The following is a 25,462-nucleotide window of genomic DNA, read 5'->3' as shown; positions in this document are numbered from 1 at the left end:
ATTGTGGACCATTGCATTAAGGTTTACATTCTTCGTGTCGTTGGTCTTTCATATGGCAGTTGCAGGTGATGCTTGTTGTCATTCGCCAGTTCATTCATGTTGACTTAATCCTTTCTCTGACCTCTTCAGTAATTATAGACTAAAAGATATTTGAACTTCATCGCTAGTGGTGGTCCTCCCTATCATCTTGGACTGTTCTGTTTTCTGGTAGGTCTGACATATATAAGTCACAAGCAATATTGTTCCAATTGATTGTTCCATTCTTGGAAATCAAGCTTGCTTTTGGTGGTTAGAATGATGATGTCAGTGTACTCTGAAGGATGCAGGATATCAACCCATGGAGATCTCGCATAACAGTAACCATTACAAGGATCAACAGAAGTAGCAATAGAGCAGAGCCTTGGTGTATACGTACTGGAATGTGGAGATTATCTGACGCCTCTGTAATAGCTTGAAGGTAGCTCCGTGGCAGTAGGTAAAGGAGCTAAATCAACACCATGGGGCACTGTGTTGTCAACATGCTAACCAAATATTTTTGTACTGGTACTGTTGATGCTGTGTATTTGATAGCTTGAAATATTCATGCTCATGATTGGTCAGTGTTCCATTCTAACTATTTCCTAGAGCATGTCTTTCGCATCTACCAAAACTTTGATGTCTCAATACCTGATGAGGCGCATCTACTGAAACTTTGACGTCTCAATGCCTGATGAGGATGTAGTGGATTTGTGTTGCCATTGTAGTACTTGATTAAATGTGACTCATCCTTTTTTTTTTTTTAACCAGCTGTTAGTCATAACAAGATCATATGTTTCCATGTAATTGAGGATTCTACTCCCCGTTTTAATTTCCTCTGTGGACTACAGGACTATTTTTTCTTTCTCTGAATCCCAGCCCTACTATGGAATATTTTTAATGAAAAGTAATATCCATTAGGTTTGGATTCCATTTAAAAGTTGATTATGATATCAACAGTTGTGTAAAGCTATGAGCTTCCTTTTTATATTTTCCTTCCTACATCCTGCATAGTAATTAAGATGAATGATGAGGATGGGATAGTCCTTTGAAGGCACTCAGGTAACATTGCCCAGTAGGCATTTTTGATCATTGGAAGTAGTCTTGTTTGGAGGACAAGTGCTAGGAAGTTGAGTTTTCTTCTCTTTGCAATGTAGATGACCTTCAACAGGTGATCATCATACCGCTGGACTTCAGAGACAGAGCTGTCAAACTTGACTGATGTAACCAATTCCATTTGTTGCCCTGTGAGTACCATTGTATACCAGTTTATACCTGCATCTGATGAAGTGTGATATCTTTCCTGCACTGCAGAAGCATTGACATGTGTCTGTCCAAGTGTCTTTGCCACTTCATGGAAATGTCCAGACACTGTGCCAGTGTTGAGCAATGCACGATGAGATGTGGGAGTGAGCTTAAACTATCACCTCCCTGATCAGGGTAATTATTGCACTTTCATTGCATCAACTGTGCCTTGCTAATGGAGGTCACTTATACAATGGGACACCCCTAGCCTTCGGCACAAAATCATTTAGACTCCAGGTAGGTGATTTGTTTTTACAGGTAGCTTGTCACCAAGCATTTCAGAGCTATTGTCAAAAGAAATTAGGCTGCTCCTAACATAAAGTACAAGTGCTTGTTGTAGCCATTCCCCTAGCATTCAGACACTACAATGCTCAGTAATGTGTTTTGCATCTTCCACTTCATTCACCTTACAGGTTTTCTTCTCTTCCAAGTAAACCATTGAAGTCTTCGCTCATAACCTTGAGATAGAGCCCTCCATATGTATGTTCTGTGGAAAAATGCTGTCCCCAGCGTTATAAAGTCCACAGGAAGTGGGCTTCTCCACAGTACTACAAAATATAACCCTTGAGGAAGCATGGCATGAATTATAACCACACATTTAAATTAGAGTAACCTAGAGTATTTCAGTCAATAGTCCATGTGGTTTAGCACATAGTTAAATAAAAACAATTAAAATGGTAGCACACTCAACAGTCTTATCAGGTACTTACACACTTTTATAACAGTATGGTACCATGCGTGCTGCACAGCAGTTCTTCCATCCCCTCTGATATTTAAATGAGTCATATAACAGACACTGTTTACTCCTGCAAACAAACTATGACAGAGAGAATATTTAACATATCGCTGCTCCGTTACGGATTCAGACTGATCAGCCTCCTTATCAGTTCACACTGAACAGTAATTATGCAAATGAACTTTATGTATTTTCTATGTTTTATTACTATTTTTCTAGAAAGCACGTTCATATTTGCAATCGAGGACGAGGGCTATCTGTTGGATTTCCTCTGTTTTCTGAAATTAGAATTATAAAGTCATGTTGAGGAATACAAGTGATGTCTGATAACAAGTCTTTTTGCACTGAGTCTGCTATGGCCTGGATATTGGATTCAGGTGTTTTAATCTTCCTCAAGAAGTCCGGTGTTTTTTCAGGCATAGTCCCTCTGGCGCTTATCAGATCAACCACTTCCCATTTTTGAATTCTGTATCACTTTCTAAGATCCTCACAGCATGTTTCATAGATGGCCTTTTCTATGTAATATGTGAAGCCATCTCTTTTCAGTTTTGACTCAGTTAATTTATAACTGTTAGGTTCTTCAGTCTGCCGAAACTAATTTTGAATAAACAAATACATAAACTAAAAAGAAACCGTATTGTAACAGAATTATACCTGGAGAAAGATACAACTTGATTAAAATAGAATGACATGTTTCGATTCTCAAAAGAACACTATCAGTTTCTATCAAATCATACTCAGATGCTGTATATTCAGAAATGTATAAAAATTTATGTTCATTTTTATTTTAAAAATTTGTATTTTGGAGCGTATCTTCATGAAGTCCTCACTGCTGTCCACTGTAGAATAGAATACAAGCTGCTGCAATACCGTTTCTCTGTTGTTGGGGTGATTCCAGCTGGCTAGTCATTCCACTGACCTGCCATTTTGAGGAATGTATTTTTATAAAAGTTTTTATAATCTCCAGGAAAGATTATAAAACCATTACAGTATTATTAAACATTTTGTATATTAGTATTATGTATTCAAAATATGATGGCACTCAGCCAGTGCTCTATCATCCAGTTCTTATGCTGGGCCCAGTGGGAAGCATTTATTCAACATCTTAACATGGTAAAACATTCTGGAAAAATTTAATGACGTATATGCTCTCTATGGAGGAAATTGTAAGAAAGAAAAAGCCAACTGGTTTCGTAATTTGAGCACTGCTGCAGGGAAAACAGCAACAAAACCAAATAGCAAAGCTATCAGGGAAAGGCTAAGGAATGAGAAGTTAAAAAATGGTGCTCCCGCCCTAAAAAGAGGTAAAGAAATTGCCCTCTTCGCACAGCACCCTCAAGGAAGTGGCTCACAAACACAGTAGGCCCTTCAACATCAGAGTGGACTGAAAACATCAAAATGATGGTAGATGTGCCTCCAGTAAGAAGCTTGTATGGTAGAAGCCAGATGAATGACGACTTGCAGAAGGGGAGTCTGAATTGGTTTCAGGATTTAATGTTGAATATAGAAGTGGTGGGTTTGCATTAATTTTTTTGGCTGAATATACTAGTATTTTATTTATAAGAATGTTGTTTTGGATGTATACATCCTTATTTATCTTAATTGAAACCAAAGTAGAGGTATATTACTGTTATAGTAATGAAGTGCCAGATAAAAAGGATTACTGTGATAGAGTAAGTTGATAAAGATTAGTAACAATTTTGAAATTTTCTGAAATTTAAACACCTATTTTGATTTTTTGGTCACCCCGAAGTCTATATTTTAATTCTTCCAGGATTTGGTATGGTCTCTCATATTATTAGTCAAGAAAGAGGGAAAAAGGAAGCATTTGGTGAGATTGAAACTTTGGAACCTGTTCTCGGCTACTGTCATTTTGGCTCGTTGCTTAGGGATACTCATTATTACAAAATTCGTGGCCTTATTGCAAAAAGCCTTTTGCGAAAATTGGTGGGAAGTATATGAAGAAGTGAACTGCTTATCTGAAAACGGTAGCACGAGAAGAATAGATATTCTAGCCATCGATAAACAGAGAGATCATTCTGTAATACTGGATCCAATAGTACGTCTAGAATGGGGCGAAAAACAGCCGCACGATGTGCACTCTGAGAAGCAGGCAATCTATGTTTCAGTATCCAATTACATCATGGAGAAATATCATGTGAACTCCGTCACCGTCTGCGGATTGTCAGTGGGTACAAAAGGTACCATACCAAGGATGAAGGCTGAGCTGTGGAAGAGGTCTGCCCTCAAGGAAAGCTACCTAGCCATCATTGTTGAGGCAGCTGTATGTGGCTCCGTGCTTCTTTTAAGGAACCATTTATATTCAAAAACATAAACATTGTTCAATACTGTGTCTTATGATAAACCCATTGAAGACTGGGCGAGTTGGCCGTGCGGTTAGGGGCACACAGCTGTAAGCTTGCATCCGGAGATAGTGGGTTCGAGCCCCACTGTCAGCAGCCCTGAAAATGGTTTTCCGTAGTTTCCCTGTTTTTTTTTTTTTTGCTAGTTGCTTTTACGTCGCACCGACACAGATAGGTCTTATGGCGACGATGGGACAGGGAAGGGCTAGGAGTGGGAAGGAAGCGGCCGTGGCCTTAATTAAGGTACAGCCCCAGCATTTGCCTGATGTGAAAATGGGAAACCACGGAAAACCATTTTCAGGGCTGCCCAGCTATTGAGCTCGGTGTTTCCCATTTTCACACCAGGCAAATGCTGAGGCTGTACCTTAATTAAGGCCATGAACACTTCCTTCCCACTCCTAGACCTTTCCTATCCCATCATCACCGTAAGACCTATCTGTGTCAGTGCGACGTTAAGCCAATTGTAAAAAAAAAACCCCACTGAGGGTCAGTTTCCTCTATAAAGGATTATATATATATACACCGCACTGAATCTGTGACTGCTTAGTTAGTCTGTCAACTAGTCCTGTGTAATAAAATGGTTCCTTTTGCTCTAAGGTCACTATTCCCTGAATAATCTACACACATACCATCTTTTTATTTTTTATTTTTAGCACTCACAAATTCTTCTTGTCTAGTTGGTAATGTAAGACTCATGTGATGACTGTACTCAGTCCTCTGATATGCCTGCTGTTCACTCTTCTGTCCTCTAGCGGGTGCAAGTGTGTTTTAATTTTGTAATAACTGTATATACAATGGAACCATTTACCTTCCAGTAAATATTTCAGAATTAACAGTAATTAGTGGTCTTTCTTGTATGTTTATTGTAGGCCATGTGAACAGTATTTTACTAGGATTGATGGAGTAGTAAAAGGAGATATAAAATTTTCAGATATGTTCGGTTGGTCGAAGGTGAGCTGCATGACTCACTTACTCTTCATCAACGTGGTGAGGATGGACATTACAGCCGACGTGTTACAAGTGCAAAACATTGTGTCCGTGACGTCTATGTTCCTCCTCACCTGTATGGACAGTTAGTACAGCATGAGCGTGGTATGCAGCTCTTGGTACGAGAAGGAAGGCTTTCTCCTTTATTTCAAGTGAGTTTGTTTTGTAATATAAGTATTTGTTATCCAAAAATGTAGAGGTTTCCATACTTTTGTTATTAAAATTTAAGGTGGATTTATGATGTACTGTATTTCTTAGCAAGGCAGCTGTCACATTTGGAACATTTACTACACTGTGGAGTGTTTGCACAGGGCACTTATGGCATCTGTTTTAATTTATTGGTTATGTTTCAGATATTTATGTACGTATTTATATTGCGGGTCATCTGAGGAGTATACTGCAATTCCAAATGTTAAAATCTGCAACAAAATTGATTTTTAGAAAAATGAAAAAAGAGGTTTACCCCTTTTCACAGAAACAAAACAAAAAAACTCACGATGCTAAGTCCTGATGTGCCTACCAAGCAATGTTGCCAACTTAGCAGATTTCCCAGTAAATCTGGCAGATTCTGAATCCTTTTCGTGACAAAAAAATGCATTTAGAGGCTAGCGGAAATTTTGATGGAATTTTTGTGTGTTAGAGAGTTTTCTAGTGCCCTTGTAAATTGTAGATGTAATGTCACACATTTATGGCATAAATACAACTGAATCAAATTAGTGGGAAAATTAGAATGTATTTAGTCCGTAGTGGAAGTACCACTATAGTTGTTTCTCAGTTGTGTCAGGCCGAGTGTGCAAATCCCTTTCCTGTAATTGGAAAGTACTGTTTTTTTCCTGGACGAGATCTGTTTTCCTTTTTGTGTGTGTGTATATTAGTTCAGTTATTCACTCATGTCTGAGGGACTGTCATCCTACTGCAGCACCACAGGGGTCATTTTTTAAAGTATTTAGTATTTTAGTGACTTTCATCAGTGTGATGTGCATGCATGCTGTGTTTTTTTAAATATTTTTTTATGTTTAACTATTTACTTTATCAATTTATATTACCTAAGCCCTAATGAAGTGGAACATTGACTCATTGTACTTACTGTATGTGTATATTTAAATATCAAGTGTTTTACTAAGTTTTATCAAAATGCCAAACCTACAATATACCCCAAAATTTAGCAGTGAATGGTTAAAGAATAAGTTGTTTGAAGACTGGCTTCTTTCGAAACCTGGGGAAGAGGAACTATTTATGTGGAACGTAATTTTTTTTTAGATGTACCCCATTGGAGTCGCTTGATAGTGACTTAAAGATCATTATAAAAGTAAAAAGCATATTGAGGTGGCAAACGTATTGTCTCCAGCATGGCAAAAGGTTATCACTTTTCTGAAACTAAGCACAGATATTAAGTCAAAATCAGCTGAGGACAGTGCAGCCTTATTTATTCTGGAACAATGTAGTTTATTAACCACTGATCATTTTGCCAAAGTTTCCAAGACGATGTTAACAGACTCTGTTGTTGCCAGAGATTTTGAGATGCATGGAACGAAGTGTACTGCAATAATTAAAAACACATTTCACCCTCATTTCATAAATGAGTTGGAAAAAATATATAGGTGAGAGCCCTTACAGTATCATCATTGACAAATCAACAGATTTGGGGACTTAAAATTCCAAAGAACATATTACGGTGTAATAGAATCTTAATGCCTGTTCATTGTAATTCCATATTTATTTTGCATTAATTAAGAGGGTGGAGCTGTTAGTAAGCGGCAAGCAGTTAAGCACTAGATTGTCTTAAGCTTTGTTCCAACTCGGGAAACAAATACGCAAGTTTACACATTTTATTTATGTATTTATTTATTATTAAATAAAATTAAAATAAATGTTGAAGAATCTAGCAAATTTGTAGCGGAATTGCACAGTCAATCAGTGGATTTCACTCTTAGTGTTGGCAACACTGCAACCAAGCAACTACTACTAAGCCTGAAGGCCTGCAGGTTCAGAGATGGCACATGGTCAGCATGACGAATCCTGTCAGCCATTATTCTTGCCCTTCTAGACCAGGCTGCTATCTCATCATCAGATAGGTGCTCAATTTTCCTCACATAGACTGAGCAGAACTCGAACGAACCCTCAGATCCAGATAAAAATCCCTGACCTGGTCAGGAATCAAACACAGAGCCTCCAGATAAGAGGCAAGACACTACTCCTAGAATAGGGGGCTGGCCCTTTTCACTGTGGCTGGGGGCAGTAGAATAACACCCACAGTATCCCTTGTCTGTTGTCAGAGGGGACTAAAAGGGGTCCCCGGGGCTCTTAGCTTGGGAGCATGAGTTGCTGACCACGGGTTCATTAGCCGCGTCCTGGCATTGCTTCCACTTACTTTTGCCAGGCTCCTCACTTTCATCTATTCTATCTGACCTCCCTTGGTGAACTATTGTTCTTTACCGACTCTGACAGTATTAGGTTTACGAATACTAGGGAGTTGTTCATTTTCACGCCCTTCATGACCGCTTCCTTCCCAGTCCTAGCCCTTTCCCATCCTTGCATCACTGAAAACCTTCAGAGTGTTAGTGCAAAGTAAATCAGTAGCTAAAATAAATCCTTTTTGTTCTTTATTTCAAATATTTTAGGTCCGTCAATATCTGCTTTCCTCTTTTTCTAAATTGATTTGACTATGGTAAGGAAAAATGTATGAGGTGTATCACCTTGTAGTGTGAGTGGACAGAGAGAGAAGTGGACTATAGAATGTGAATTCTGCTGACTTTACAGTGTGTACATCTTCAGCGCTGTAGTACAGAACAAGAGATTCTTGAACTGAAAGCAGCATTGTGGGCATGTGGACATATTGGCACATCACCAGCAGGTGTGACATTGTTGGCTGAGGAGGGTGTGTTCTCTGCAGTAACACGTGTAGCAGAAAGTTCCCCTGTTTACTCACTTCGTGGGACAGCTTTCTATGTTCTTGGTCTGTTAGCAACTACATTCCAGGGAGCTAATGAACTTGCAAAGACAGGTAAGATAGCCTTAAATAGTTGAATAAAGACTGAGTTAATCTTTTAGGTTTAGTCTTCTGTTGCAAAAATTATGACCAAAATTCCTCCATGGATATATGTTTGGCTACTATACTGTTGTGATTTTCTTTCCATAAACCCCATAACATTTTTATACTGAGGATGTAAGAACTCTAGGCCTATCAACCCAGTTTGCAATTTGACTGCAATATGAAAACAAAACTGGCATGTGGTTCATATAGCAACATGAAGAGGCTAGCAGCGACAAGGCATTACCTTTAGTAGATGATGATGATGACTGTGTTTATACTTGCTTCCAAAGACTGTTCTGATTTTTCTTTCTTTTCTTTAATTTAATTTCTTTAATTTGTTTTTACCTAACATTAATCATAATTTTTTTTACATTTTTGTGTGTGTTGAGATTGTAAACATAATGTGGTTAAGAGATGACCTAGAGCTCTAACTTCGCCTTTGACCAATGCACTATTATTATTATTATTATTATTATTATTATTATTATTATTATTATTATTATTATTATTCGAGTGCCTGTGCAGTTTGGGCCACATAGCTGTCAGCTTGCATTCGAGGAAATAGTGCATTCGAACCCTACTGTCGGCAGCCCTAAAGGTGGTTTTCTGTGGTTTCCCATTTTTACACCAGGCAAATGCTGGGGCTGTACCTTAAGGCCACAGTTGGTTCCTTTCCACTCCTAGCCCTTTTTGCGCCATCATCACTTTGACTCTTCTGTTTCGGGAGAAAGTAAATCAAATTGTAAATATATATATATGTTAGTAGTAGAATTAATTGGAATAAAAGTGGAACCAAATTTTTAATTTTGTTTTTTAGGATGGCTTTGTGTCCGACACAATCGTCATGAACGGTGGCCAGTTATTGAGCCAGAGGTGGAGGTGGTTGCTGCTGAAGGAGATAGAAATTCATTGAGTAGTGGGGCTGCAGGTTGGGACTTGGAGCCTGGGGGAGCTCATCATAGCAACTTTTATCTTGAAGGTGATGAAGATGAGAGCCTTGCCAGTGGAGATGAAGGCATGATGTTGGAGGAATCAACTTCATCAGCACGCTGGACTTATTTCACTGGTATGTTTGATAATTAAGTTACTTGAATAAAAGGCTATATTAACAGTCTTATTAACTTGCACATTTTTAAAAACAAATTGTGTACTTCAATAATACAGACAGGAAAAAAAAATCATCAGTGGATAAAAGAACTGATTCATAATGATGCACCCCTTCTCCAGTGCTTGTAATTATTTCTGTTAACGTGTAAGGATTCCTGATCATATGTCTGCACTGACATGCCTCTGGTACCATGCTTTTGAGTAAATTTATTTAGTCTTGTCTAGAATTTGAGGGTGGCAACTGCTATTTATTGAGCCTATCATTGTGTTCATCAATCCCAAACACATTGGTGTGAGAACTACTGAACTTCATTGAATAATATCTGTAGTATTATGAATGGTTAAAGAAATGAAGGGTTCCATCAGATATAGTCATAAGCCACCTGTTCTGAGAATTTCAGTTGTAATAATTCAATACATATGCAATAGGAAGCATCTTTTAATTGAACAACTCGTGTGATATAGTGATAGTTGAAGAAGTTATGAGGGCTTGTAGTTTTCTCCCATTCTGTTTTGTTATAAACTTTTTCAGAATGTAATCATAAGTCGTATAGCAGCTGCCTCTAGGAGATTGCTGTCTCAAGCTGACAAAAATGAGAAGCTTTATGAAATGAAAGTAGAAAGGGTTTTTTTAATTATTGGGAGTTCCTAATAATATCAAACAGACAAATTAGAATCTGAATCAGATCAGGTAAATCTAAATAGCACATTCACTGATGCTGTCTTCTAAAATTCTCTCTTTAGATCAAATTAGAATCTGAATCAGATCAGGTAAGTCTAAATAGCACATTCACTGATGCTGTCTTCTAAAATTCTCTCTTTAGATCAACAATAATCCTGGAGTTTAGAAATCAGTGTTATAATTTCTGCATCTGATGTACTCGTACGTCACAATAATAGTATATGGAAACCAAAATTCTGTAAACAAAAAAAAGGAAAGTGCAACAGAAATTATTAGTTAGATTTAATGCCTTTTACACATTCAAAAAATATTTAAAATATCATAAAACTGTAAAGAATCAAATAAGACATTAATTTGTGTTCCAGAATTTAAAATAACTTTTAAGTGGTCTCCTATAAAATAAAGTATTAACCTATGTAATTTAGGAGTGTAATGCACACACAGAATTGAGAGTGATGCAGTAAAACACCTTTCATATATATTTCACATTTATACTTTTTTAACCATGTTTATGTATTTTGCATGTTTAGGTAGACGTTTTCTAAGGCTTAAAACTAGTCGTCATTTCTGCAGTCGGCCCTATGAGTTTATGAACTTCTCTGATCACTCCTCATCAAGTTTAATTTATTTTTCATCTATGATAACATCATTAGTTTTTCTTAAAATTTTCTTCAGAAAATCAGCAACTTTTCTTCATTCTAGTTGGCTAATACCTCTGTAAGCAAGAAATTTAATCACAAATTATCATCTTCCAGATAAGAATTCTCTATGCAGTCTGATGAGAGATAGGGGACAATTTCTTCAGTTTTGTCTCTTTCTGGAAGATATCTCATTAATATACATTCATAGATTTTTTAAAAACTTGTTGATGAATATTCCAAGCTCTCAACACCAAGGAATTCAACAGCATTTTCATAATTCCTAGAGACTTTGAAACTTTTGTTTTGGAACTAGAACCATTTTCTAAAATGCAAAAATTTCCTTTGATGATAGAATACATTTCTCTATTCTGAGGTTCTTGTATTCCTGTAATCTTGGTAACAGTATGGAAATTGGAAAAAAATAAAACGGGAATGGAATCCTGTTTCTAAAAGGATTATAACTCCTAGATACAAAACGAAGGTGAGATCAAAATTGTACAATATTATGCCCCTACAGACGTTCCGAAGACTGCACAAAAGATGAAATCTCATTCTGGATTGTGCCAAGTACTCTTACAAAATAAAAAGGATGCCTGTGTTGTGATGGAAGACCTAAATGCCAAAGTTGGATTATTAAATGAAGGATTGAAACACATTATGGGAGAAATAAATGTAAATGGTCAAATGTTTGTAAACTTTTGTGCAGAAAATGATTTAACCATTGGTGTAACAGTCTTTCCCCAAAACAATATTTTCTAAGGTTACTTGGGTATCTCCTGACCATGTGACAGAGAATCAAATTGACCATGTTACCATTGATGCTTTCACAGCCCGTACTTAGAGATTTTTGGGTTTATGCCGTGTCAAGAAAATAAGGTGAAATTCTTTACGTTTCACAGAGATCTTTGCTCTGCGTCTTCAGAAGAAAATCTCGACTGGTCATGAGGAAGACTTCTCCAAGAATGAAGTTTGAATTTAGACATTATTAATAGAAGTGAAAGTGGTACGTTCATTCCTCACCAAATGGCTTACCATACGTGGTACAGTGCTAGCATTTGAAGCGGAAGCTGACGGCACCATCAGAATCAGTCTGAGAGGGACTCACATGACAGGTGCATGCACATTACAAAAGTATGACACTGACACAAGCCTGGAATGAAGCATCTGGAGATAATGAACGTATGAATTTGGAAAACACCGAAACAAAATAACAATAGTGAAGGGACAGGGAAGGGAACTATCTATGTAAATCCTTAATGGCTGGCAACCGGTATTACTTAATTGATAGCCAGTGTCCCTGTTGAAATTGTTAGGATTTCTATGTATTTCCACAGCTTTCCATATAATCCTGGACCTGCAGTGTCTAGTGTGGGTAAGAGCTCGAGCATCTTGGAATGTGTCATCATGACCCGACGATAGAGCATGCTCAGCTATTGCTGATTTGTCTGGCTGGTGATATTTCGTTCATGTTCCTGACACGAGTACCAGTGGACCGGCATTTTTGGCCAATCTATACCTTGCCACAAGTACAGGGAATATTGTATATCCCAGGATGTAAAAGTGGGGACAATTTGTCCTTGGTTTTACTAAAACTGTGAGCAGTTTTAGTGATGGTGCCAAACACAGTTTTTATATCGTGTTTGCGGAGGACCTTAGCAATTCGATCTGTGGTGTTGTGAATGTAAGGCACGTAGGCAGTTCCCATCACTTCTTCCTTCTATGAGCTTTGTTTGGTTGTCCCTCTGGGATGCAGGGCTCTATGAATCTGCACATCACAGTAACCATTACCCTTGAACGAGACCATATTTGTATTTCCCACAAAGGCACTCCTAAATGTTAGACATGAGAGAGGTGCTGATAATGGTAGTGACCATCACTTGCAAATTGCAAGGTATTTTCAAATACTGGAAGGAAATTTGATTGAAGAAAAGTAGGGAATAAAGAGGTAAAGAATACATTTATATTTGAAGTAAGAAACAGGGTTGTAATATGTTGGCAAACTGATGGGGATATTGAGGAAACTGGAAGTGAACAAGATGGGATAGAAAGACAGTGGAAGAAGGCTGACAGAGTGTTACTAGAAGCAAGTGAAAATGTTCTGGGATACAAGGAGAAAAATCAAAGGGACTGGATATCAATGGAAACTTGGAATAAAATCAAAGCCAGGTAAACCAAGGAGTAACTGAATAATGCTAAAACAATGTAACCGGTACTTCAGTGGTTACACCGAACACACTTAAAGGGAGGAAAGTAAGTGCAGTTACAGGGTACCTAAAACACTACACACACAATAAAACATCTGATGAACTACGCGGAACTCCGCCGATAACAACACTGGTAAATATCAGTAGGGCAACTTGATAATAAACCAGAAAAGTGGAAAGGGAACTGGGAAACCTTACCAAGGGCCATGGAGTGTGAAGGTAGCGGTTTCCCGAAAAGCCAACAGTGATCTCTTGTTTTCAAAATATTATTTACAAAATCGGCAATACAAATTAACTTCCTAAACAAATTTGCCAGTACACCAAATCTAGACACACACTACCCACGATATACACTTTCTTTGACAAATATAGTTTTGCATGTTCCTAGACAAGAGCTTTGCCTTAAGTTCAAAGAGTTTAAGTAAATACACCTCAGTACAATACAAATTCCACAAAACAATCTTAAAGGTAAGAGGAAACAAAATACTATTACCTTTTAGAGTGATATCAAAACTTGCTTTTCACATCTGATCAACAGAGTGGCGATTAGGGCAAACTCCTGTGATACACCAACGAAAACTAAATGGAACTTAAACCCAGACAGAAAGCAACAGTGCTTACCCCAAGGCTGCCCATGCTGGTACCGAGGAGCCGTTCACGACATCAAAAACTTCGGCAGGCTCGGCAGGCCAAGACCAAGACAGCACAGAGACTTGAGACCCCTCATGAAATGCTGCCTAGCCCCTTTTAAAGGGAACTCTGGCCTTGGAGTAGCCAATCAGAACACAGGAGCTTGCCCAGATTGACCAATCACAACTCTTTCAGCGGTCGCGATCTTTGAACCATTTTCTCGAACACAAACGATTGCGATCCTTCCATTTCCAGAATAGTACGAACATATTCCTCGAATGCGTAACTAACAAAGGCCAACACACCCTGTTCAAAAATTTGTGTCACAAACTTCCTGGACTGTTCCAGTAAATATAGAAATGTAACTTACTAGTTACAAATACAATATGTTACAAAAATATTTACACTGTACAGGTTAGGTAGTTACATGGAATACAAATAAAATATTCTATCACAATACACCAGATCATACAGTAAGTACTACTTACAAAGGTTTACAAATAAAATCCACTACAAACACTTTCCACTTCCAATATATTCTGCAACTGTGTCAGACAAGGTGCAAAAAGAGTCCCATTACAATTACAGTATCAGGGCCTTGATAAGGAGGTGAAGCATGACAAACTTAATTGGGTAGAACAACACGCAAGAGTAACAGAAGAAGGTTATTAACAAGTTAAGAAGATTAAATGAAAAGAAAGAGCACTTCCAAGAAATTCTGAATTGGAACAGGCTTACTGGTGAAAATGAAATAGATATTGAGGATGACTTCAAACAACCTGGTCAAGATCTGAGAATTTCTGATGTTCTCCCTACAATTCAGAAAATGAAAGGGGTACTTAAATCATAAAAGTGTGGAAAGGCATCAGGAATAGATCAAATTCCACCAGAAATCCTGAAGATGTACATAGACTTAGTGGCAGAAATTTTGTATCAGGTATTCAGAGAAGTGTGGGAAAAGGATAAAATGCCAGAAGATTGAAAAAGAGGACTTACAATCAAAATTCCAAAGAAGGGAGATTTAACAAATTGCTATAATAAGACATAATAATAATAATAATGGCATGTATCGCATTGTTGTCTTTTCCACATAAGATTATACTAAACCAAATAAAGGATAAAGTGAAAGCTAAGGTTAGGAGAGAACTAGCAGGATTTTGTTCTAACAGGATCCTGTATAAACCAGATTTGTACATTAAGAGCAATGAATTGAGTGAAACACCAGGCTGCATACTATATTTGTAGACTTTGAAAAGGCCTTTGATTCAGTAACAAGAGAAAGTAGGTGGATGGTACAATAACTACATGGTATACCAAAGAAGATGAGAATATACTGGGTGGTTCACCAGCCCCTTGCGATTTAGTTTTATGCATCCTGCCATATTTACTACAGTTCTGAAATACATCAGTCCCTCTCTCTAAACCATAGTAATATAATAGTAATATAGTAGTATAGTAATAGTAATATAACGAGATGTGTGGTTATGAGCTAAAAACCAGCAGGAATATGAGTGCGGCTATTAACCCATTGAGGCAGACATTGGCACAATGAATATGCCCTGGAGCAGGAATTATTTTAAAGGAAATTTTTGTCTACAGCTTCCCATGAATAATATATTATTATTATTATTATTATTATTATTATTATTATTATTATTATTATTATTATTATTATTATTATTATTATACTTATTATTATTATTTATTATACTGAACAGGTCAGTGTAGCATTTTGCGTAAAATAGTTGCTAGTTCTGTACGAGGGAGACAGATGGTTTCGAATCCTCCGTCGGCCATCCTTGACCTTTCCCCACCCCATTTTCAACTCCAGGTCAATGCCGGCGTTGTACCTTTTACAAGGCCACGGCCCTTTCCTTCCCATTCCTGTCCCATAAGGATATACAATGCAATATAGACTTTTATTCCGTCAACAGTACAATCATGCCACAGTGTGTCTGATTTCAGTCTACTTCTGTTATGATCACCCAATAAACGCTTCGCATTGTCGTGGGTTTCTATGGTGATCATTAGGGCTCGGAAGTTCATGCATTTGCATGTTTTTTTAGGGGTTAAAAATGTATGCTTATACATTATGTGCATGAATTATGGAATTTTCAGTCATTTGAACATGCTTTTATGGTGCATATAACTGCATATTTTTGTGATTTTGATAAATGCATCATATTTTAATATTTTAGCACCTATATGTCATATTTTAATCAGTTTATTGGTTTTTACAGTATTTTTAATCAGTTTTTTTCATCTGGTTCATGTTTGCAGTAATGTTGTGCATGACGACGCAACTTGTCATGTGGTCAGGAGTTATGATGTCATGCAGTGAATTTCCTGTTTCATCATCTACTCTCATGTTTTGTACTTAGCTGTCGACTGGCTGTCCATTGAGTCGTTTAATGGTGTTATGAACTGGTTGTGACCAAACTATGATTCGCGTATAAAGTGCTCGTTAAAAAAGTTCTTTAAATGCCAAAAATAAGAGCAACTCGAGTTGTAGATTAACTAATTTACAGAAGGAGTTTTCAGGTGACTTAATATACACAGATAATAGGGTACTGTTCTTTGGAGCATGTGAGAAAACTATAGGGAGTGAGAAAAGCTTTCAAATAGTTCAACACATAAACACAGCAAAACATAAGGAGAATTTAACTAGCAAACTCGCAAGTAAAGAGCCTGTTCAGAAACAACTATTAGTGTGTTTAGGAAGTAGGATTAATTAATTTTCTTACGACTTGTGCCAAGCATTTTTAGCTCTGATATTCCCTTGTATAAAATTAAATAACCCCACATCAAAGCATTTTCTTGCCAAATGCACTCGATGACATGTACCTGAAGCAAGTATATTGCGTAAGACTTATGTAGGATGTTGTTACAATGATATATTGTTAAATTTACTAATTGAATTAGCGGATCAGTTTGTGTGGTTGTCTATTGATGAAACCACTGATTCTGAGGGCCAATTTATTGGCGCCTTAAATAAGGAACAAAAGACAATACCGTATCTTCTTAATGTGTGTGTGTTTCTGGCCACTAACAACGAAACTGTAACGCAGTGTGTGATGGACTCATTGAAATTATTACGGCCATCTGGAATCAAATACGACCCGCTACTTTTATTTGTTACCGATGCAGGAAGTTATATGATAAAATCAGGACAAACACTGAAAGGCATTTTTCCTAACTTAATTCATATAACTCGTATGGCACATGCTCTTAATCGCATTGCTGAGACAATACACACTTTTTTGTCATTGGTAGATCAATTTGTGGCCTGTTCAAAGAAAATTGTTAAATCTCCTTCAAGAGTCAAGTTGTTTAGATCGCTGGGCTGAGTGGCTCAGACGGTTAAGGCGCTGGCCTTCTGACTCCAACTTGGCAGATTCGATCCTGGCTCAGTTCGGTGGTATTTGACGGTGCACAAATACGCCAGCCTCGTGCCAGTAAATCTACCTCAGCATCTCCGAAAACCATAAAAGAGTAGGTAGTGGGACGTAAAGCCAATAACATTATTAGTTGTTTAGATCAGTAGCACCTACTCTCCCACTTCCTCCTGCGCCAGTGTTAACATGATGGGGAACATCCCTCAAACTCTATTATATTAGTTACACATTAACACGGAAATGAAAATCATAACCTATGACACCCATAATCAGTTGGTTGGCATGTTTACGTCACATTTATCTTCTCATTGCTCCTCCTCCTCTTCATTGACGGCACTATTCAATTTGTCATCATCAGAACTAGAACTGATACTACTCACTTTACGGTCACTTTCATGGAAAGAATTATAATTATAATCACTTTCAAGCAAAGATTCAATTTCTTTTTCTTTCAGCCACCGACGAGCTGCCATGTCCGTTTACTTGGGGCTATCGTTGATTATCAAGATACGTATGCAAAGAATATGAAGAGAGGTGTCCCTCACACATATACGGAGTCATAACTATCTCCATATATTGTGGAATCAGTTAAAATTGCTTCATTGTGCTTGAACACGGGACAGTTCCGTGGTTTTGCCTCACGTCCTTAGTAGCTGAGCACGGAATGGTTCCGTGACTTTGTGCCAATGGGTTAATTCAGTGTGATTACCCTGAATGAATCAGTAAAATGAGCATAGATATGAATATGTACCTTACAACAGGAGGTACACAAGGACAGACCAGGAACAGTATTGTATAGACTGGGAACTGCACGCTGCATGTCAAGCAGTGCAGTAGCTTACTTGCTAGGGGAGAGATAGGAGTTGTGATAGTAGATGGTGCTCAAAGGTTCAAATCCTACATTTTTTTTTTCTTTTTACACCCAGTTGACTTGCATGTGCCAAGTTTCCATACTTAATAGTCTCCACGGACTGATTTGTTTATTTGGGCCTGAAAAGGGTCATTGGTATGGTGGTATATGGTATGGAGCTGGGTTACAAGAGGCTAGGAAACGTGTAACAGGATTTCAATTACAGTAGAACCTCGATAATTCGAAATTGGTTAATTCAAAATCTCGCCTAATTCGAAGAAGCTCTCGTTCCCGGAAACATGAGATACAGTTTTGCATGTTATTTAAAATGTTTAATTCGAAATACGGATAAATCGTAATTCGAAGTACAATGTCGGCCCCATTACCGAAATTCAGACTTTTAATTCGAAACTGCCTTTACATTTTAAAACAATAGTATGTTACAGAGTAATTTCAACTCGAAATTTATCCGCTCCGCGTCATAATAGAACGCGCGTTCCGGAACGTGGAAGGGTAGCTTTCCGCACACACACTCACTTCGGTGAGTCTATAGTGCGCTTCATGATTGCTAAGTAGAATGAAATCGGAATTCTTTTGTATTCAACCTTTTAAGGAACGCCATAATATCACGCAACAGGCAGTGTGCGGAAAAACAGAATCCGCGAACACTGGCGATGCCGACAGTTGACGAAAAAACGTACCGTAGCTCATATAATAAATTCGTAGGCACAGAACAATATTGTCATTGCCGGTGAAACTGCACTGCTTTATTTTAATGCAAGCCCAACCGGTCTTACGGTTTTAAATGGGTCATAGTAGTGCGTTGCAATGCTCAGGGGATGGAAGCGAGAAACTTTATCCCCTCGTCATAGGAAAGTTCGATAAACCACAATGTTTTAAGGGCGTCGGGCACTTTCCATGCCATTACGAAGCATCTAAAAATGCAAACAATGCAGAAATCCCAAAAAATAATGCATCTGCACAGGGGAACCGGCATAATTTATCCTCGTCTTTGAATTGTGTGATTTTTTTTTTTCTTTCGTTGCGTGAGGTTATGTTTGTCAGTGATTTATCCAAGTGCATTATTTGAACATTGTAAATGCACCTTGTTGGATACATTACGGAAATAGTTTTTTTCCATGGCATTTGAAAGGTTTAAACTGTGAATCGAGGTGATTGCATGTTTTAATGGGTCTTAGAATAATTTGTGACGCGGCAAGTGTTTACATTTCTGAAGTACGAGAAAAGTGCCATGGCGGGAAATCGTACAAGGATAGAGTCATAGAAAAGTTCGATTTTAAGGGCATCGGGTACTTCCTTTGTAAATACAAGGCATCTAAAATGCATACAGTATAGTAATCCAATTAATAAAGCACTTGCACATGGGAGCCAGCATAGATTTCTCCTCATCTTTGAATCGTGCTTTTTTTCTTTCTTTCGTTGCGTGAGGTTATGTTTGCCAGTGAGATATCTGAGTGCATTACTTGAATACTCTAAATGCACCTTCTTGGATACATTTTGGAAATAGTTCTTTTTTCGTGGCATTTGAAGGGTATAAACTGTGAATCAAGGTTAACTGCATGCAGTAACGGGCCATAGAATATTTTGTAATGCGGCTAGGGTTGGTACTTCTGAATTGCGAATTGGCGGTTAATTCGAAATCACGTAATTCGAAGTCCGATTTTTGAATCCCAACGACTTCGAATTAACGAGGTTTTACTGTACCTATGTACAGTAGAACCTCAATAATTCAAAATCGGTTAATTCAAAATCCCGCCTAATTCGAAGAAGCTCTCGTTCCCGGAAACATGAGATACAGTTTTGCATGTTACCGGTATTTCAATTGTTTAATTCGAAATACGGATAATTCGTAATTCGAAGTACAATGTCGGCCCCATTACCGAAATTCAGACTTTTAATTCGAAACTGCCTTTACATTTTAAAACAATAGTATGTTACACAGTAATTTCAACTCGAAATTTATCCGCTCCGCGTCATAATAGAATGCGCGTTCCGGAATGTGGAGGGGTGGCTTTCCGCACTTACACCAAATACAGTAGAGACAATACGCGACACTGAGCAAGATATCGAGGGACAGCTGTTGGAGCTCACTCTAGCGGATAGACCTGAACAGTACTGATTCTCTCATAAGAGCACGTGTATTTTTGTGTGAAGTTTTTGGTGTTATTTATGCGTTTCAGTGAGTTGACATAATTAAATAGTAGCGTGTGTCATTCCTTGATATCTCCTCTCAACATGAGGTGAAAGGTATGTGCTGTGTTTGGCTGCAGTAATTACGAAGTAGGGAAATATGCGCGGTCGTTCTTCAGTTTCCCTCGTGACAAGAACGTGTAAGTAATATTGTGTTTGCATATATATTCTTCCAGTGACAGAGATTTTTATAGTACTTCATAATCTTCTAACCTGCTCAACCCATATTTTAACTGGCATAAAATGTAATACGCAAATTTTATTGTATAGTGCAGCAGTTAACCTTCAATACCGATGTGTTGTTGTAGGTGTGATCTGTGGGTTTTGACATATCACAGAAGTGATTTGGATAAGGTGTACAAGAAAGAAGGGACGTTACGCTTATATAAGAATTATAAGATCTGTTCAGATTATTTCCAGGCCAGCGACTTTAAAAATCCTTGACTATACAGCCAAGGGTATGTTAAATTTTTACTCTAATTGTACGTAAATATTCCTCAAAGCATCACTATCGACAACATTTTCATACTTTTCTTTCTTTAATCCTTCTTCTCAGATTAAAGCCGGAATTTTATAGATTTTCTTTCTGTTAGTGGGCTTCATGTTAAGAGGAAAATTGTCCAGCTTTTAAATGTTAATTCATTGCATCATGTGTGTAAGGAATGTGCCAATATTTTTATTGACAAGTGTCTTAATGTGATCTACAATATTTTCTAAATGAGAAAAAAGACAAATCCAACCGTAAAAGTTCAGGCAGGAATGCTAAAGCTAAAAAGTAATGCATAAATGAAAGATCAAGCCATTTCACAGGAGCCCATTTCATATCTTGTTTATGTGTCTAATTTCAGTCTTTGAATAATAACCTTTTAAATAATAATTCATTCATTTATCCAGAATTGCTTTAGCAACTTCTAAGTTAATATCTCAATACCACTTTCTTTCTAGACGTAATTTATTTATCCATTTCCGTATATACATTTCCATTGATATTTGAATTTAGCGCGATTTGTTCAGGTCAAGTCACTAAGAGCGCCACCGTCGAATTGTCTCCCATTTTAGCAAGGCGAAATCCGTGTCGCGTATTGTCTCTACTGTATTTGCTTACACTCACTTCGGTGGGTCTACAATGCGCTTCATGATTGCTAAGTTGAATGAAATCTGAATTCTTTTGTGTTCAACCTTTTAAGGAACCCGTAATATCACGCAACAGGCAGTGTGCAGGAAAACAGGATCTGTGAACACAGGCGATGCCGACAGTTGACGAAAAAAAGTGGCAAATATAATAAATTCGTAGGCACCGAACAATATTGTCATTGCCGGTGAAACTGCATTGCCTTATTTTAATGTGAGCCCAAACGGTCTTATGGTTTTAAAGGAGAAATTGCCAGCCGGGAAATCGTACAGTGTGAGGGATGGGGGTCATAGTAGTGTGTTACAATGCACATGGAAGCGAGATACTTTATCTCCTCGTCATAGGAAACTTCGATAAGCCACAATGTTTAAAGAGCGTCTGGCACTTTCCATGCCAGTACAAAGCATCTATAATAAAAATGCAAACGGTAAAGAAATCCAAAAAATAGTGCATTTGCACAGGGGAACCGGCATAATTTATCCTCGTCTTTGAATTGTGCTTTTTTTTTTCTTTCGTTGCGTGAGGTTATGTTTGTCAGTGATTTATCCAAATGCATTATTTGAACATTGTAAATGCACCTTGTTGGATACATTTCGGAACTAGTTTTTTTCCATGGCATTTGAAAGGTTTAAACTGTGAATCGAGGTGATTGCATGTATTAATGGGTCTTAGAATACTTCGTGACGCGGCAAGTATTTACATTTCTGAAGTACGAGAGAAGTGGCATGGCGGGAAATCATACAAGGATAGTCATAGGAAAGTTCGCTTTTAAGGGCATCGAGTACTTTCTGTGTAAATACAATGCATCTAAAATGCATACAGTATAGTAATCCAATTAATAAAGCACTTGCACATGGGAGCGAGCATAGATTTCTCCTCGTCTTTGAATTGTGCTTTTTTTTTCTTTCGTTGCGTGAGGTTATGTTTGTCAGTGATTTATCCAAATGCATTATTTGAACATTGTAAATGCACCTTCTTGGATACATTTTGGAAATAGTTCTTTTTTCATGGCATTTGAAAGGTATAAACTTTGAATGAAGGTTAACTGCATGCAGTAACGGGCCTTAGAATATTTTGTAACGCGGCAAGGGTTGGTACTACTGAATTGCGAATTGGCGGTTAATTCGAAATCACGTAATTCGAAGTCCGATTTTTGAGTCCCAACGACTTCGAATTAACGAGGTTTTACTGTATTTTAATGCAGCATCTGCTCAAACTGACTACCTCTGTGGTCGACACAGAGCTGTGCGCGATGTTGTAAGGACTGTCTGGCATGTTGCAACATCTGGTGTAATGGGTCGGCATGCCTCAGTGATGAGCTGTCTAAGGTGACCAGGACTGGCTGACTCCTGTGCATACATCAGTTGTTTTACATGGTCCCATAGAAAAGAATCCTGAGGCGTAAGATCGGGCGATCATATGGGCCAGAGGCCAGGTCCACCCCTTTCTATCAATTTATCAGGATACGTCGCATGGAGATGGTTCCGGCCGACCACTACCGTGTGCAGCTCCGTGATGTTCAAACCACATCCTGTAGCGGTCAAGGAGAGGCACGTTCCAAGAACGACAGTAGGTCATCTTGGAGAAACTGCAGAAAGTGTTCTCCTATCAGGGGTTTCTCAAAGAAATGGGGACCAATGAGGTGATAACGCACAATGCCACTCCATACGTTCACACTCCACTGTATATGAAAAGCTATCCACACTCCAGTAATGCATATTATGTCGATTAATGGTTCCGTTGTTGTGGAACCGCACTTTGTCTATAAATAAGATAGTCGCTAAAAGGTAGCATGATTGTCCACATGCTGTAAGGTCCATTGACAGAATGCCACCCGTGCCTCAAAATCATGACCATCGAGCTCCTGGTGTAAGTACAGATGGCATACCTGCCAACTTTCCCGATTTAGGCGGGAGACTCCCGATTTTCAACAGCTTTTCCCGCCTCCCGATTACTCTATTATTTCTCCCGATTTTAGCTTTTTTTTGGTGAACTTTAAAAATATGTTTTCAAATTCTGCCATTTCAGCTTTCTATACAAGTGCCGGAAGTCCTTCGTTCATTGCTGCTTTCGTATGAAATATCAACGTTTATTAATGGGAGAAATGCGCGCTAATGTGCGATGTTTATTGAAACCGGTATATCGCGTCGCGTATATCGTATATCGTTCACATCAGTGTAGTCGATTCTGAAGACTATCGCTAGGTTTGGACTTTTTTGAAATAATTTAGTGACAGAATTTCAAAGATAAAGACTAGTGACTTTTCTAGAGATTTTAGGAGCCATTCCGAGACAATTCTGGCAAATTTTATTGTACTACTTGATAAAAATAACATTGCACTTCGCATAATCGCGCTGGCGCGTGATGCAATATATTCTATGCATTTGCTAAGTAATTGCATCTAAGTGCATGACTGATTCATACGTGTGGAGCATGAGTTCATACTATTTTCAGAAGACTTATCAAAGACCGATCATCTTGCTCTCATACTTCCTGTGAGGGAATAAAGATATGCAATTTTTAACCTGGTAGCCTCATATAGCAACAGTCGGGTTTTGAGACATTAAGTGTTATAATATACCATTATACTCCTGTATTGCGCAAGACATGTAGAACAAGCAGTTTTGACCAATTGTATCTCCTGATTCCTCCCGATGTTTCCTGATTTGCATATCTAAATATCCTGATTTTTGGTTTTATGAAGTTGGCAGGTATGAGATGGTATGGGCAAAACCGCTGGGTATGCAATATCTACATAAGAGACGCCCGGCTGATATTCGTCTCCTTTGCAATTGCCCACATCTTAGTGTGAGGGTTATGCCGGACTGTGTCCAGCAGGACCTCTTCATTGTGAGCAGACCTTATGGGATGATTTTGAACAGGCCGTATCCTTCCCAGGGATGCAGTAGCCTGCAGAAGTCTTTCCACACTCTGAAATGTCATGCCTATCAGTTACAATTCAAGTAGAGAAAAGAAAGGGTCCCACCCATTCAATACACTTTTTATTAATGTATGAGGGTAAGTCAGATATAAATGGGCATTTTGTTGTAACTATTTTGTTTGTCAAAATTACGTACATTTTACATTGTTGTTACTTTTCAACATAAGTCCCCATCCTATCTACAGTACAATCTCGATAATTCAAAATCGGTTAATTCAAAATCCCACCTAATTTGAAGAATCTCTCATTCCCGGAAACATGACATACGGCTTTGCATGTTATTTAAATTGTTTAATTCGAAATACGGATAATTTGCAATTTGAAGAACAATGTCTGTCCCATTACCAAAATTCAGACTTTGAACTCGAAACTGCCTTTACATTTTTTAAAAATAGTATTTTACACAGTAATTTAAATTCAGAGTTTATCCACGTCATGATAGAACACATTGTCCAGAACGTGCTGGGGTAGGTTTTCATACTTTCACTTGCTTTCTGTGTGCTTACAGTGTGCTTCGTATTTGCAAAGTTCAAGTAAAATTGTTATTCTTTTGTATGCAGCGTTTTAAGGAACACCACAGTATCATGTAGCAGGCAGTGCACGGAGAAGCAAAATGCGCAAACACTGGTGATGCTGACAATTGACGAAAAAGCGTGGCTCATATAATCAATTCGTATGCACCAAATAATATTGTCAACACCAATGAATAATATATAAGTAATAATAATAATAATGTAAATGTTTCCACCTTTTCAATACAATATATTCACAAAATTATACGGTACTAGTTTCGACCCATCTAGGGGTCGAAACTAAGGGGTCGAAACTAGTACCGTATAATTTTGTGAATATATTGTATTGAAAAGGTGGAAACATTTACGTTATTATTATTATTACTTATATATTATTCGCAGTTCAATACGGACCAAAAACATGAAATTCATAACCATCAACACCAATGAAACTGCATTGTTTTTCTTAAATGCTGAGCCCAAACGGATTTGTGGTTTAAAGGAGAGAAGTGCCAGCCGTGAAATCGTAGAAGGGTTAAGGGGGGGGTCATTGTAGTGTGTTGCAATTCTCCTTACTCCCAAGTCTTCCCAGCTCAAAGTTTGCAACATTTTAGTAACATTGCTTCTTTATCGGAAATCACCCAGAACAAATCTTGCTGCTTTCCTTTGAATCTCTTTTAGTTCTTGTATCAAGTAGTCCTGGCGAGAGTCCCATAT

At 37.9% G+C, this 25,462-nt stretch overlaps 1 protein-coding gene across 1 annotated transcript in view; it reads left to right on the top strand.

Moving 5' to 3' along the window:
- Positions 1-25,462, top strand: part of rictor (rapamycin-insensitive companion of Tor) — a 540,306-nt gene that overhangs the window by 252,087 nt on the left and 262,757 nt on the right. The window contains exons 17-19 of the mRNA XM_067138126.2: positions 5,351-5,558; positions 8,167-8,410; positions 9,258-9,506. Of these exons, the coding sequence (XP_066994227.2) occupies positions 5,351-5,558; positions 8,167-8,410; positions 9,258-9,506 (701 nt within the window). The remainder of the gene's footprint in view (positions 1-5,350; positions 5,559-8,166; positions 8,411-9,257; positions 9,507-25,462) is intronic.

This window comes from Anabrus simplex, chromosome 1 (assembly GCF_040414725.1).
Source record: "Anabrus simplex isolate iqAnaSimp1 chromosome 1, ASM4041472v1, whole genome shotgun sequence".
Taxonomy (NCBI): domain Eukaryota; kingdom Metazoa; phylum Arthropoda; class Insecta; order Orthoptera; family Tettigoniidae; genus Anabrus; species Anabrus simplex.
This window is presented reverse-complemented; position numbering and strand designations above follow the sequence as displayed.